Raw genomic sequence first — 16149 nt, 5'->3', positions numbered from 1 at the left:
GTTCTGGCCGGTGTTTGCTACGGGCTAACCTGAGCTGTTACTTGATTGCTTCGCATTTGCAGGGCAGTGATGCAATGCAAATATGGGGGGTAGTGGATAAATACAAATTTCATGTGATACAGGCAGGTTTATGCAGTTATGCAATGAGGCTCCATTGCCATGAGGTAAGGGTTCCAAGGTCTGCGGTCTGTCTGCACCACTAATAAAGATTACATATGTAGGTACATGCATGTACCTATCTCTAAACGACGGCAGGGATTAGCTCAGCAGCCCAGCAGCCCAGCAGCCCAGCAGCCCAGCAGCTCATTCCTGGCCTGGCCCGGCGGCGACTGACACGCCCTCATCCAACTTCCACCGAATTGATTTGTTGCGTCGCACCGCGTCTCGGCCAGCTAGCAGCTAGCCGCCCAAACCTGCAAGTCCTTTGCCAACATCACATCTGTGGCAATCCGGCCACGTCTGCCTGTCCAACGCCTCTGCCCTGCGAAGCGCACACCCGTCTCCGCCCGTCAATACCAGCAAATACTAAAAGACCCGTGTCATCCCGAGGCCCGGGCCTCTCTTGCTTCTGTCTCTCATCATGTCGACCCTGCCGCCCAGTTCCCCGCGCTTGCCCAGTCCGCCTCCCCCGGCCGAGATCCAACTCGGGCCCAAGTCACCCGGCCTAGGAACCACCGCCAGTCGTCAAGCGCAAGAGATGGAACAGACTATCGCAGATGCCAATGCGAAGCGGCGCATACATCCAGGCACCAAGGCCGAGAACATGGCTGCCGGTCCTCCCTTAATACCCTTGTCCGAAGTACGTTCCCAGACTTGCGCGGAATCTCTCAACAGACCCTTTTGCTGACCTTCTACCGTAGCTGGAATCCGCTTTCCAGCTGCAAGAGCACCTTGCAGCTTTGCATTATCACCACACTGCCTCCAACACCCAGCCTATTACCAGACAAACCGCCGAGAAGCTTGCGACGCCCCCGCCAGGCATCGATCGCACTCTGTGGCTGTACGAGCTTTGTCGCTTCCTCATCGCCCAATGCAACAGCCTCATTGTGGGCTTTCTTTTCGACAATCCGCCCTGCTCACAGGCCACGTGTCCAGAGATGAGGGCTTCCGAATGGCAGTTCTTGTGCGCCGTCCACGACCAACCCAAGAGCTGCTGCGCTATCGATTATTGCTGCCACACCCTTGACTGGGCCGCCAATGTCGTCACCAACCCCAAGATCTTCCCCTCGCGTTTCGTTGTCGCGGCTGAGGGTCACGACAAGGGTGCCGTGTTGAAGAACCTGGTTAATGTCTTCCGTCGTCTGCATCGCATCTTCGCGCACGCCTGGTTCCAACACCGCGGCGTATTCTGGACCGTGGAAGCCCAAACCGGGCTCTACGTCTTCTTCAAAACAGTATGCGACCTGTACGACTTGCTGCCGGCCGAGAACTACAAGCTACCTCCCGAGGCAGAGGGACTGGAGCCGGCACAGCCCGAAAAGGAGGAGGGCCAGCCCAGAGTCACGGCCATAGCAAGGCCACCGTCGCGGGAAAGAGAGGAAAACGCCCCTGACGATGATCAGCCGCTTCACGCTCGGCGTAGCAACACTGCGCGTCATTCGAGCCGCCCGTCTTTGAGCACCACTGTGACTACAGTCATCGAGGAACACGAGGACGAGAACTCTGACGTAGCGAACAAGCTGAAGAACATGCATCTCAGCTCACGTCCTGAGATCGTCGAAGAGGAAACCGAGGTCGAGGTGCCCGTTATTGTGGAAGGCGAAATGATGGATCGTGGATCGGCGGAAACGTCGAGCTCGCCCGAACAGCGTGAGCCCAAGGAGTCCACCGAGGCCCCTGCGCACGAAGAGGGAGATGCGCCTACACTCGGCCACGAGGAGTCGCTTGACACGGAAGCGAACGGAGAGCCCCAGGGCCAAGAAAGCATTGAAGCAGAAGCAGAAGCAGGCACTGAGAGCCTGCCTGATTCTAAAGATGACTCAATGGAGCAGCCCAATGACACTAGTACCGAAGACTTTGCATCATCCGCACCCACGGTAGAGGCGGAAGAGAAAGTGGAGGAAGTAGAGAAAGACAAGAAGAGCAAGAAGAGCAAGAAGGCCAAAAAGGCAGAGAAAGCAGAGAAAGCCGAAAAAGCCGAGCAAGGCGAGACAGATTCCACGATACAAGCCACAGAAGTGCCCGACTCCAGTGACCCATCGCATGAGGAGAAATCGGAAGAGGCGCCTGAAGACGAGAAGACGGCATCCTCTTCATTGTCCGACGGCACTTAGGAGGACCCTGGACCTACGAAGAAGAGATCGCAGCAATTTTTGGTCGAAGAAGAGCAAGACGGGGCTGCCACGCCTCGAAGGGTGGCGCCAAGCAATAACGGGCGCATCGGCAACATTGTCTCTAACTTCGCCAGGCGACACGCCAGGAAGAAGAGCAAAGACAGCAGCAGCAGCAGCAGCAGTGGCAACAAGGACGCGAACGAGGATTTCGAGGACGATGCAGACGAAGTCAAGGCCATCATCGAGCAAAGCAACAACCAACATCATCACCCGGCCACTGATACTACTAGTAGTGCTGCTACTGCATCCAAAGGACTACAGCAGAGCTCCAAGCCGACGACCAAGCAGCCCTAGAGGGGAGGGAAGAACGATGATGACTTACTTGCGAATCAGGATGAGGATACGAAAACGGTGCACATGCGCACCCGCGCAGTAGGCGCACAGCTAAAGAAACTTTGTAATCATGAAGGGACGGAGTGTCACGAATAATAGTACTACCACAACATAACTTACATACATCCGGTGTAATACGTAGAATGAAGGGAGAAGAAGGCCTGTATGATATCGCGTGGAAAGACGTGGCGCCAGGACACGCAGGACTAGTACTTGTACATTAGATGAGAGAGAACTGCCATAACCAAGCACGAATGTTTAGCAAAGCCATCCATACATTACTTTCACGTCGCCATGCCCACATGTGTTGTCCGTTGTGAAATTAAACCAAAATGCCACCCCTGCTACCTAAGAAACCACACAACTCGGACGCACCGATTTGCCCTCAGATTCGCAAGCAGGATTCAACAGCGGAACAGATGGGTAAAACATATGGCATTTATGTGCTTTTTGATTACTAAATAACGAAAATATATGTGGTATATGTACGAATAAATAGTATCAACTCCTCAAGGCCCTTTACCCAACCAACGTCTTGTGTCTTCTGGAGACCCCTTATGTATCCCCCATTTTCGGGTCTGAGCGCCATCCTCCGAGAAGGATTAGAACCGTGCCCCAAGCCGGTGACAAGTAACATGATAAACATATACAAATAGCATGATGTTGCTTCGTTACTCGGGGGTGGATGGGTATTTAAGCAACGCAGGTGGCAGGGGGCCTTGAACCCCTGCACGTGCATAGGGCGCTGCATCGAACTGTCGCACCACTTTGGATCTTGTTTTCTCCCCTGACCATCTGTGAGATAGATCCTGTCGTATGACCCTCGCCGAACTGCTCGAAGCTTGACGTAACCTGAAGTCATTATGGTTCTTCAGAATGATGGAAGGGAATATTCTGAATGCCGGCGTCGCTTCGATGTATTCCAACTTCCTCTGTCCACTGAGAATTCCTTCGGGTATGCACAAAAATTGTATGCACAGCACCAAAGAAAACGAAATGTTACGGTGGGCTGTTTTAGTATGTTGCTTTGCTTTGGTACTTTGGGGCCCTTTTCGGTGACAGCCAGAAACGTCTGGCATACGATCCACGGGGCACGACCAGTCATTGCATCCCACTCGCTAGAATGGTATCATATGGAAAACCATTTCAAAGAGACCATAAGTCTGTTCTTTTGAGCTTGCCCACGCTCCTTCACTTTCCGCCGGACGGGCCGGAACCGGGCGTTGCTGTTGGCGACTGTACTCCCTCGTAATCTAAGCGCATTTTGGCAAAGACCGAAGCCATATCACGTACATCCTCGCTTTGCTTAGAAACAGGGACGCCGTTGCGCTCATCTGCAAAAGCTCGTGTTTCTTGCAGAATTGGGGTAAATCCGTCGTCGTTGGGAATCCACCAATGAATACACGAAGGGTCCCGGAAGATCAATGCCATGCGACTACGGATAGTGAACGGGGCGAGATACCTAAGGTTCATGCAGTCAGTACAATACCTGCAGAAACGAAAAATGCAGGGGGCACAAGGTAGGAACTTACCCAGATCGCTCGATCAAGGCGAACTTGCGTCTCATCCACATGTGGTGCTTCTGGTCCCTCGGTACAAAGATAGCTGCGATAACCAAACACGCCTGGAGCATGGCCAATGTTCCCGAAGGCCTTGGGGGCCACTTCTCGACGTTGTCGAAGAGCTGGCAGATCGCCATTGAAAGGTCCACCAGCTCTTGGGTGGGTTCCTGCTGAAGCATTCCTGGCTCTTGACTCTTGTGCATGACGACAACCGAATGCCACTCTGCTAAGAGCAGTGTCGTTGGGAACAGGTGTCCGTTATAGAGGTAACCCGGCGCATACGAATCGACAACATCGTCGTCTTCAAGAGGCCGTCTCCACGCGAATTCGGTTTCGAGATAAGCCGGGTCGATCATGCTGGGATCGAGGTTGTTGCGCCACTTATGCAATTGCGCTGTCAATCCAGCATGCTCGGCAGCAAATGCCTCGCCAGATACCTCGCCGCGTTTAGCCTTTGCATACAGAAAAGACATATCGACGGAAATCAGACGCAGTAGAGCGGATGATGCCTCTTGCTTCCAGAGTGTGCCTTCCGGATCTGTGTGACGCTGGCTCTCATGGTATTCCACCGTTGCGGAAAACCACTCCCGAGGAAGTCGTGTTTCGTAACCCCCTAGCATCCCGACAAACACGTCAAATCGAACGTACCAGGTCAGTATGGTCCGCGAGATGAATGATTGCATGGCTGATTGCGGTGTATACAGCTGCATCAGGATTTGGAGTGCTGCCTTTTGGTGGCCGCTGAGATTGACCCAATCACCTAGGTATTCCTAAATCTCCCTGTCAGCACCATTGCTCCAGGATCTGTCATGGATGAGCATATGTTTACCTCGATTGTGGCTAGTTGCAAGATGGTTAGCAGTGTCGCTGTATTCTGCTTGCCCCCTTTTTTGAAAGCCTCAAGCAACAGAGTTACGCTTTTGTTGTAGTACTGGAGAAACTCGGAAATATTGCCGCTTGGGTTCTGGATGGTGCGGTGGTATGCTGCAAAGCCCACAAGAGCGTACAGCAAAGCTTCATTGCCACTTTGCACGGCGACACTGGGGAGGAACTTCATAAAGAATTCGTCGGTGTCGAATACCACACAGTAGCTGTAATGGGTCATGTTGTCACAGAAGTATTGAAGATAGAAGTGCAGATCGGGGGCAGGTGTGACCATTCCGACGGTCCTGCTTGAATCGAAGGATCTGGCGGGAGGCTCGGGGTAGCAAAACTGACGCTCGTCCCGGTAGAAACGGACGGTGACGAGCTCTTCGTGCCTTCCAAGGATGGTGTCTCGGAACTGTGTCGCGTGCCGGATCTTTGAAGGTTCAGAGTCGAGGCTGTGCTTCTTCTACGCAGCGACGAAAACGATTGCTGTGGTCGTAGACCGCCCTCGGTCGGTTCTTCCTCGTCCGCGATGGTGTCGAGCCTAGCATCCCTTTCGCCCTCATCTTCTGCTTCGTCGGATGCTGTACCAGGGCTGTCTGCTTGCCCTGAACTATCCCTCGAACTCGATTGTCCTGAAGAGCCTTTCCCAGAAGTCTGTTCGGGATATGTGCACTCTCTTTTGCCCTTGCGGCATCCTGCATGACATGATCAGTCCTGTATTACCTCATCAACGATGAGGAAAGACTCACTTTCACAAATGGGGTGAGTTTCGTCACACTAGTCCTCGGTCAGCGGGGTTATTCCTCGTCGATGAACGCTTCGCCGTACCTTGACGCGTCTGTTGCGGCATGTATAACATCCTGACCTGGTCCGGCGATGCTTGACATGTTCCAGCCCCGGTGTCGACTTCTTCCGACCGCGGCTGCTTGGGGGCTTGGGGGCTTGGAACATGATGGGTTCTGGGAATCCAGTGTAAAACCCTAGATTCTGGTACGAGCTGGCCATTGGTGCTCCACTGCTTGCCATTGGCATAGTTGGGATTTGTGAATGCGTGATACCTTCTGGAGGATAGCTATGCGAAGAGGCCTCTTCGGCCCCTGGCTGAAGTGTGATGTACTGACTATACTCGTCCATTGCCAAGTAGGATATAGCCCTGCTTCTTGACAAGCCCAGGTCGAACGATGCAGCAGAAACAAACACGTTGATATCTCGACTATACTTGCAAACTTCGGCGGCGGAAAGTTCAACAAATGCGGATGGTTGTGACGGTCGGGCAACGGATCCCAAAGGATATTCGAGATAATATGTCCTGTAAGTCTCGGTATAGCCTGGATATCTCGTGGGCAATGCAAGTTGGGCTGATATTTAGCTGCCTAGCTAATCGATGGGCGTAGGAAGGGTCGGCCAAAGAGGGACGATGGTGAATTGTTAGCAGTGGATTTGAACGGTGCAATATTTCCAAAGAACCTGGCGACAATTCATTAGAAGTCGGGCTATCCAGCTTATAGTCGCTCGGGTTGCCTCTTGACAGTCGAGTGGGGACGAAAGGATACGGCAAGCGTTGGTGAGATAGGTTTCGAGGCGGAAGCTCGATCAGGCCAATGGACGGCTTGCGAGCAATGCTACAAGAACGATTTCATGCGCACCTAGCCGCTTCGAACGGAGTCTTATGGGCAAGAGAGGGCGAGATGCGAAGCTGTCGAGGGACCTGAGATCTTTTACTTGGAATGCCTGCTCTCGTGGAACCAGAACCCGCAGCTAACGAACAATTTCCACAGGATCTACCGGCAGGGTAGGCTATAGCGGAGCTGCTATCTCGAATATGGTCACCAGGAGAAACACCAACCCCTGGAACTGTCCGAGTTACCCAGCTGGCCCTGGCAAACCCGAACTTTGTAGCACGCGTGCCGCAAAGATTCCTTAGTTGCAGATGGAGATAAGAGGAGCCCGGGATGCCTTGTGCACACGGGGCAGTGGGACTAATGCTTTATGGGCGGATGCTTATGGTGCGTGGTGCCTCCGCTTCGTGGTCAAGGAGGAGGGGGTTTGACAGCCAAATATATGGCGCCTCGCATAGAACCACGTTGCGGCCGGGTCTGTAGGCAAAGTGGAAGACCAGCACTAGAAAAGGCGCTCGGGTATGGGCGGCAGTGCTTAAACCTGCCTCCTTGGCCCGTAAGGAATAACGTGATGATGGGTTAGATATGCGCGGGTGTGTGTGGGTGTGAGCGGAAGGCGTGTCCAGACCAAGCCGTTGTACACAGACAGGATATCGTCAGAGGACTGGTGATTGTAAAGTTAATGAACTTGGCCCAAACAGAACGGCTGCCCAGTAACTGACTGGAGTGAGTGACAGGGTGCAAGGTGTGCTGGGGTATACCTTGTCTGATATAGGGTACTTGCGACGTAGAATAAACAGACCGAGTTACCGGCACTGGAGCTTGGCTAGAAGCGGAACTGCGTTATGCGTCGAAAGGGCCATTCACCATAATAAAGGTGTCGAATTACGGAAACAGGAATTTCCCAACGGTGGGAACAAACTATGCGCCGGCTGAGGTCCCAGTAGCTACTCGATGGCGTGGGACGGCGCAATAAGAGTTGTTCCGCCAGTACGATCCCGTTCGGTCCAGTGTGTCGCTGCTGCAGGGAGGCACGCGGCCTAGAGCTGGTCGAGGGAGAAGAAGCATGTATGGAAAAGCAGGGGATGGATCTGTTTTTCCTTCTCCCTCTTTTTTCCAGCTCTGGCCGCTAATTGAACGCCCTTCCCATGTGGGTTGATGCAATATTGTGGTCCTCCTACCCAGGCAAGCAGCAAGCAGCCTGCGATGGGGGAACGAATCCCCTTGGAACCTGCGGCGGCGCACGAACAGGCCCTGCTGCCGCCACCCGTGCCCGACACAGACAGGCACAGGACATTAAAGCCAGCACTGAGATAAGATCGCGGGCAGAGACCGGGGGTCTTCATCCTAGGCCCGGGCATCCACAAGTCTTGACCTAGTGGTGGGGAGGTTTTGGGGTGGTGCTACTGACAGGGATCTCGAAGACGGTCTTGCTGTTCATGCGGTTTGATCAACAGCCAGCCAGTGTCTGTACATGTATGTATGTACATAGCTGAGAAAAGAAAGGAAAACGCAGGCAAGAAATCGCGGAAGAACCCGTGAAGGCACGACAAGGCTGTGGGTAACCAGATGAGACGTTTCGCCGTTCTGCCACGATGGATATCTCGATAGTGGCAGGTTGTGCAGAGCAGCATGCCATGTTTGCAGTCGTCGTTCAATGATGGGGTGGAAATCCCTGCAGCCGGTCAAAGTCTCGGCGGATAGCTGCCCGGCCGTCCAATTGGTTCCAAGCTTCGGGGGTTTGTAGGAGGCGTTTATTCCCTCTCAGCGCCGAGTTGCAGCTAGTAACACGAGTCAAACCCAGTTGGGGGGTTTCCTTGCGGACCTTGGGGCCTTTGTGTAGCTACACACGCACAATGAGGCGTACAACCTTGCATGGTCATTGATCCGTGCACTGCAAGAGCAAGAGGCTAGGTACATGAACAGTCGCCGAACGAGATCTTACTAAACCATTAGTGATGGGAGATGCGAGTCGATCCCGAAAAGCAAAGCAAGCCTTCCCCGAGAAGACGAGAATGCACGCATCAAGGCTTAGGGCTTTGGGTTACCGTGTCTTGTTCCCTGGCTGGCTCTAGACGGACCCAGGCCAGGGCTGGATGGACTGTGGGATGGTATTGTATGTAGCCCAGCCCAGAGTGGATGGACAGCACGACGTACTTGTGTAGATCGATCTTTTACAAGGGTTGGCAGGTGCAAGTAGTAGGGTGCCACTGAACGGAGGGAACATTTTATTTAGGTACGGATTGTACATACCTGACCTCCCACAAAATGAGAGCCCAATGGTTAATTGGAGGACCTTGTTCAGTACGACATATAATAGATACTTAGGTACTCAGCATACTATGTAGGGCTTCTGTTCTGGCCATGAAATACCGAAACTATCCCAGAATTGACAGCGTCCAAAGGGTCGTCCGATACATCAGACGAACGGCTGGCTCACAAGCCAATGTTTTGAGCCTATCGGCCCAATTAGTGCCTTTTTTTTCTCCCCCAACGGTGTCTGATGTACTTCCAGGTGCGCTTCGTGTGAGCGCCATGGCACTAGAAGCGGCGGCGGCGGCTGCTGCTGCTGCTGCTAATAGCTGCTAACTGCTCCTGAATCCTAATCAAAGAGAAATCCATGCCATGTAGCGGGGGGCGCTGAGTCTTGCAGGACCCGGAAAGCGTCTCTCGCAGACTCGTCAGCTAAGATTGACAGATTCTTTGTGCGCCCTGACTGCTTCTGTATGTGCATACATGGGAGAGGAGAACCTTCCATGGCGGCATGGTGCTGTGGATACAGCGCAGCAGCAGCGCAGCAAGCATCTGATGAGCCCGAACCCTTGCAGCTGCATCGGGTTCTCGCAGTGACGCAGCCGGTTGGTGCACAAGATGGAGACGGTCAGGAGGACGTCATGGTTTGACCGCCCCAGAAAAAGAGAAAGAACGAAAGAAGGACAAAGTGTTGACGCCAAAGCGCTGGAACACCGACTCCACTACATCATGGATGGACATATCAGCCGCTTCCTCCACACGTGGGCCTGTCACCCCTCAAATGTCTTGGCTCTCCATCTCCGTACTGCCATGCTCTTAGAACGACGCGGTTGTTTCGCGTCAGAATGCTCATCTTGAACCAGGCACGGATTCGTGTCTCAGGTCATTGCATCTCAGGCGGCTTTTCTTTTGTCTCGTCACCGAGTGCATTGCATCGCGCACACTCGGAGGACTATGCAGGTATGTACTGACATATCATACGTATCAAGTACGAGGTAGGTAACGAGATAGTCGACCTGCACATTGGGCAATATGCTAAACTTCCCAGTGCCTCCTGGATCGACTCGTATATTCTAGAGTTTGGTCGAGGTGCTTGGCGACAATAATTGACTGGTCAAAGAATCGAGGAGAAACCCTTTTCCGTTGCTTGTTATAGCTGGTTGGTAGCGATCAACATTGTTGCTGCCCCAGCGATCCATCGTTGGCTGCGGACATGACGTCTATGCGCTGTCGTACGATAAAGCTAATGGTTTGCTGAGAGGTAGCCATTGGTTATCTCGGTTCCCTTGATGCAACTATGCAAAGAATGAGGAAACGGCTTCAGGGCAGCCATGGAAACATGTTCCTGGGAGAGGGTTGTCGGGCATATCTCAGCATGTGTGCTCAAGGCTGGCTGAGTAGTATTTTGGCGCTGTCGTTCATCACGGTGAATTCCGCCGCTGGTTCTCTGCGGCTCTTACCGACCAAGTTAACCACCGTGGGTTACATCCACATACAACGCTGCTTGCGGATCATGGCGAGCTACTGCGTTAGTGAGTATCTACGTCTTACTGTTTCCAGCCACCTATCCGTACGTGAGTAGTACAATCTCATTTTACTCCCTACTCCCTACCTCCATCCTTAGCCAGGTCAACTTACTCTACCTAGGGCAGAACCATGCATGTGATGTGACGGCAGATACATGGCCTTTCCTGGATGCAGGCAGAAAAGAAAGGGGGAAGACCACAGGTCACATGTAGGCATTCATGGAATGAATAGCCGCTGTACAAGACGCCGATACGGGCATGGACCGAGCAGCAAGAGCGGCAGAAAAAACAAAAGCCAAGAACGGAAGAGATTCCCGGGCCTATGGACCCGGGCGCCATCTCGAGTGAAGGTGTGATTTACATAGCTGCCTACATGATGTAGGTAAGGAGTACGACCCTGCTGCTGCTACGATGTCCATGCAAGACTTTGGGTGTGGTGTGGGGTGGGTTCACCAACTCCGACTATTCGAACTGGTGCATTGGGTTGGGTCCCCCTACTGTCGTGCAGTAGTGCGCCTCCTGCCTGCTGCCTCCTCTTTCCAATCAACCGTTGCGAGCACATGCAAGTCTATGCTATCTGCCAGCAGGCCAGGTGTTCTGGCTTGGTCCTTCCAGCAGGGTGGTGACTCACTGACTCCTGCACATACATAGATTTGGTCCCATTGGGACGGGCGACCGCTGTGCTGCTGTCCTTCAATGTTATGACCGATTCAATATCGTCGGGTCTTCGGAATTCGACGATGCCTGCGAGGCCTACGGACCCGGGAAATTACCCTTCCAAGCCAAACACGACATGGTGGCCGCTACAAGAGACTACTGCACGTACTAGCAGAATATGCTCAGGGCGATCTCTAGATTTTGACAGCTGAGTTCTCTGAGCTGGGGGGGGGAAAACGAGGAACGGAGAAAAGAGAGGGGCATCCGTTCGGCCCTCGCCCTGTCTGTCCCCTGCCCTCTCTGCCCCCCTGCCCGGTGATCTCAGAGCGTGCATGGACTACAGCTCGGAGGACTACTACCTAGTAGGCTGGTCGTCACACTTGCCGCTTTGTGGCTCCCCGATATCTGAAACATATCTGAGGTGAAAATGTCAGCAAAGATCAGCATGTAGTAGGGTAAGTTGATAGGGGCTTGCACACAGCCTGCCCATGTACAAGTATGTAGTTTGGAAAGAAAGGTAAGATGCACGCATGCAAAACAAGCATCCATACTTTCACAATGTAGTAAGGAATTCTCCACAGCATCCCCCATGGCAGGACTGTACCTGTACTCTACCTTGTGGTTACCAGCAACGCGTCGTATTTTTCCGTATTATAAGCCTACATTTTACTTCCTTCTTGTCCTGTCCTCGGATTCTGCTGGAGCGGTGGATTCCAGGCATGCAGCTCACTTCTCCATCATACTCCCAAGAAGAAGAAGAAAAAATGAATCTGATTGGAACAGTCCTCAAGCCATCCCGACAGTGCAGTGTGCAGTACAGGGCAAGGAAAGGTATACGATACGATCCGAGTGGTCTATGTACTCCCTAACCTCCTTCTCCTTGTAAGCATGCCAGAAAACCACAATGGCAATAACGGGCCCGACAGCATGTCTATTATTAGCTCTGTCTGTCTAGACCAGCAGTTTGGGACGCGCACATCACGGCCGAATTGCAACGGCGCAACCCCTTCGGCCCCTAACGTCGGGTCTCGGATGGATGTATCTCTTGCAATTTGAAAAAGAACAACCAGACCACACACCCAGCTGCATGTAAGTACCTGCTTTATTGAGATGTAACTTCAGAAACTGACTGGGTGAGGGTGGGCCAGCCCAGTCCCTGCACAATCTTTTCTTTTTTCAACTAGTAGATACATAGGTATCATGTCATAAAGAAGGGGCCTATGTATGGGCCACGAAGAAACGGCGCCGAGCTAGACTTCGGAGCCAGCGAAGTGCCGAGAGAAAGCTGGATATCTGCCGGGATAACGGCAGCTTTACGCCGCCGACGTCTTTACCATTCCAGTTCGTATCGTATTGCATGCAGAGTCGTCGTTCCTTCCGCATGCTGTGCAGCAGGGTATCTAAGGTAGGCTATAGCACCGTCATTATTGATAATCTGGGTAACACGGGAGGGCGAACACCCCCTGGGCAGCTAATCAGGACCTGCAGGCTGTTATTGTCACGATTGGGAATACCGCCCGTGGCACCCTTCTGGTTCCGTCGAGGCATTGCAACGATAGCACACCCTACCATGCATAAGTATGTACATGCTATCAAGAGGTCAAAGCTCGGTTTCCTGGTAGGCTTTTTGCTCTATGCAGAGGCGTGGCATTAGTTCGGACTGCCATTCGCGCCGATATGTCCGTCGAGAAACATGCATCATCGTCCAGTCGGAAGATATCTCCTCCCTCTTTTCCTCTTCCCCCTCGCCGTCTCTCTGTGCGAAGCCCTGTCTGTCACGTTGCTCTGGTTGCATCCGGAGGATAACTATTAGCGACTAACCCGCTCACAAGCATGATGCCTACCTGCCTGCATGTGCTCTCCCCTGACCCACGACCACCTACTCCACGCTACTATTGATTGCAAGCTGCCTGCAGTACACCAATCGATTCAACGAACACATCGCCTTCAGCTTCAATTTCACAATACACGGGAAACGCCCTTCACGGCCGAAGTTGAGTATCATGAGTATAAATGTCTTTCAGAAACGGGATCCTGCTGGGTGTTCATACAGCCGAGACATGGCCGTCAAGATACTCTCGATGCGCTTCCTTCAATTGCTGCATGCAGATCGAGACGATCCAATGCAACCTACCATGGGCCGGATGCTTGCTACGGGTGGCGGCAGGCAGGCCAGGTTGCCAGAATTAATATCCCTAAAATGCCACGCAAACACGTATGCCCCGGATGGCTTGACCCCTCATCTTGGGCCCTTCGGAGCTCGAAAAGGCAGTCGTGCTGGCCGCTCAACGGGACCCCTGGACTATTTGGCTCTAGGTAACTTGGGTAGGGTGTCATCGATGCGCTCATGAGTGTTGCCAGGCGTCGTATCCAGGGCTGGATTAGGACATGACAACATACATGGCCGCCATGGCTGCGAAGCTGCAGGCAGGCTGCCGACCGGTCCCCGTCGCCCTCGATCGAAATGGGTAGACTGCAACCCAGGAGTGTGTGTCCAAACCGGCGGTCACTCTGTCCACGAGTCTGCCGGCTCAGGCTGAACGGGTCGCGGCACTGCGGGTCACCGTCCAAAACAATACCCGGCGGGACAGACCGAATCCAGAACTGGCCCCCAGAATGGTGTCTTCGTCTCCGGGCCAGGCCAACCTACCAAGTTGTGGCCTTTCGGGGTGTTCTGCATTTCGCCATCGATCGGAGGCGCAGGCAGCTGAATCTCGAAAATCTCGACTCCCGGGATGCGCGCCAATCATTGCCGTGGGCTTTTGTGTTGTGTGCTTCTCCCCCCGTTTTCGCAGCCGACCCCTGAGTAAGGCCTAAGTTAAGAAACCGTAGTGGCCTTTTTTTAGTGTGGTGCCTTCCACCTACCGTGCTACCTGCATCACTGCTGCACGCCTCCACCGGCATTGGCTTTGGCCAAAGCAGCAAAAAGAAAACACCCCAAGGTCGGCCACCGGTATCGCTGCATCTACGAAAAGACGACCGTTGCTGGCCTAGTGTTTCCAAACAAAACAAATAGCAACCCTGACACATGCGCACTCTCCAGCTCTCTGTTTCTGACCCCGAAGACAGGCAGGCGATCACGTGATTTGGTTTTTGTCAAACGTGGTCGGACGACGGTGTTCAGGAGTCAGCGCGTGAGTGGAGAAAGCCTCGGCCTCCTGTGTGTGGAAGGGGCGTTTCAGAATCGCATCTTCGCGCTCTCCAGAGCGAGTCGTGTCATCCGGCGTCAGTGCAGAAAACAGGGACAGTAAAAACCACAGCCCGATAGATTTCTATTCTATATACGTGTCAATCGATGATGATCGCTCCAACGGTTCGCCAAGTTTCGTAGTTCTCGAGCAACAAGCAATTTTCTATACTTCAACCTTCATCAAAATCCCCGTCAGCGGACCGCACGGGGCCTACAGCCATGGCCGGACTAATAGACCTCAAGGGCATGGATCTGGATGCCAATGGCGTTTTCATGCTGGGAATGACCATCCTGGCCTTCCTCATCCCCATTGTCCTCATCCTGCCGCCCGTGCCGCTGCAGAAGAGCGATGCCCTGCTGCAGACGCACTCGCTCGCGGGCCTGGGCGCCGCCAAGAGCAACCTGAAGAAGCAGCACGCGACGGCGACGCATGCCGCCCGCGACGGGCAGCCCGCCTCCGTCCAGAGCCTCGTCATCTACCCGGTCAAGTCGTGCAAGGGCATCGAGCTGGGCAGGAGCAAGGTGCTGCCGCACGGCCTGCAGCACGACCGCATCTTCACGTTCGCGCAGCTGCGGAGCCCCCTTCCCCGCCCCGGTGGCGGCGTCGGATAGTAGCAACAGCAACAGCAACAGCAAAGGGGAGGAGGCCGAAGGAGAATGCTGGGACTTCATCACGCAGCGCCAGTTCGCGCGCCTCGCCACCGTCGTCGTCGAGCTCTGGCTCCCCGACGAGATGAAGCTGCGCCGCCAGGGCCTCAACACCACGACCCAGCGCGAGGTCTGGATGATCCTGCGCTTCCCCTGGCGCGAGCGCGGCTGGCGCGGCTGGCTCGAGGCCATGGCCGCCAAGGTGGCCGGCGGGCTACGGGCGGAGCCCCAGCGCGAGGTGCTGCTGCCCGTGGACTTCCCCTCGGAGCAGGAGGTCGAGGAGCGCGGCTACACGTACGAGAACATCCGGATCTGGAAGGAGCGCGTTCGCGCGCTCAACTTGGAAAAGGACCTGTCCGAGGAGCTGCGCCTCTACCTGGGCGTCAGCAATCGACTCGCCCTGTTCCGGCTCGATCCTGCGGCATTGAGGGAGGTGCATGCGTGCGCACCTAGCAAAGAGTCCGCGGGCTACCAGCCTGTTACGGGTTTCCAGGATGCGGTAAGTCGCCACAGGGAGGGAATACTCCATCGAAAATCCAAATACTAACACGCATGATGTTAGTACCCCGTGAACATTCAGAATCTCAACAGCGTCCAGCAGTTCGCCACCGAGATTCCCAGAGATGCCGGTCTGAAGAAGTTGGACATCTTAAGGTTCAGACCCAACATAGTCGGTAAGTATCTACGCCTAGTGAAACGAGGTGGGTTCATTCCGAAGCTATAATATCTAATCCATGGCCGCTATAGTTTCCGGTGCCCCTGCATACGAAGAAGAAACCTGGAAGAAGATCTGCCTCAAATCCGGCAGCTCCGGGCTCTACAACCCGATGCGGCTCCATATTGCCTGTCGCACAACGCGTTGCAAGCTGCCCAACGTTGATCCCGCAGACGGTACGCGCCATGCTTCGGAGCCAGACCGGACACTTCGCAAAGTGCGCAATGTCGACGAGGGCGCTCCGTTTAAGGGGTGCTTGGGCATGCAGTCCATTCCCCTCTTCGACAAGGGGCTGACCGGCGACGACCTTGAGACGTGGATAGGGGTCGGGATGACACTAGAGGTAGAGGAAACAGGCAAGCATGCAGTTCCTCAATAGACGGTTGCGAGTAGAGTAGAGGCACTTATATACAACAGGACGGGCTCAAGCTCAGCTAAAACGA

General features: G+C 54.0%; 4 protein-coding genes across 4 annotated transcripts; 3 read left to right on the top strand and 1 right to left on the bottom strand.

The window, feature by feature from the left end:
- Positions 1-580: 580 nt before the first annotated feature.
- PG986_005417 (Mob1/phocein family protein) lies at positions 581-2627 on the top strand (the record flags this gene model as incomplete). Its single annotated transcript, XM_066841639.1, has 3 exons — positions 581-799; positions 861-2257; positions 2408-2627. 3 exons carry the CDS (start codon positions 581-583, stop codon positions 2625-2627), a joined length of 1836 nt encoding a protein of 611 aa, XP_066701501.1.
- Positions 2628-3857: 1230 nt separating this feature from the next.
- Positions 3858-6232, bottom strand: PG986_005416 (uncharacterized protein; the record flags this gene model as incomplete). The annotated part of the gene is made up of 6 exons (XM_066841638.1): positions 3858-4128; positions 4199-4998; positions 5058-5319; positions 5385-5793; positions 5848-5875; positions 5927-6232. The coding sequence occupies 6 exons, from the start codon at positions 6230-6232 to the stop codon at positions 3858-3860; spliced, it is 2076 nt and encodes a 691-aa protein (XP_066701500.1).
- A 4035-nt stretch (positions 6233-10267) lies between these two features.
- PG986_005415 (uncharacterized protein) lies at positions 10268-11325 on the top strand (the record flags this gene model as incomplete). Its single annotated transcript, XM_066841637.1, has 3 exons — positions 10268-10544; positions 10879-10939; positions 11148-11325. 3 exons carry the CDS (start codon positions 10268-10270, stop codon positions 11323-11325), a joined length of 516 nt encoding a protein of 171 aa, XP_066701499.1.
- Positions 11326-14562: 3237 nt separating this feature from the next.
- Positions 14563-16085, top strand: PG986_005414 (MOSC domain-containing protein; the record flags this gene model as incomplete). Its single annotated transcript, XM_066841636.1, has 4 exons — positions 14563-14903; positions 14956-15490; positions 15554-15665; positions 15739-16085. 4 exons carry the CDS (start codon positions 14563-14565, stop codon positions 16083-16085), a joined length of 1335 nt encoding a protein of 444 aa, XP_066701498.1.
- Positions 16086-16149: the final 64 nt, after the last annotated feature.

This window comes from Apiospora aurea (assembly GCF_038362705.1).
Source record: "Apiospora aurea strain CBS 24483 chromosome Unknown utg000004l_segment0_segment0, whole genome shotgun sequence".
In the NCBI taxonomy this organism is placed as follows: domain Eukaryota; kingdom Fungi; phylum Ascomycota; class Sordariomycetes; order Amphisphaeriales; family Apiosporaceae; genus Apiospora; species Apiospora aurea.
Note: the sequence above shows the minus strand (reverse complement) of the source record. Positions and strands in the feature narration are given on the sequence as shown.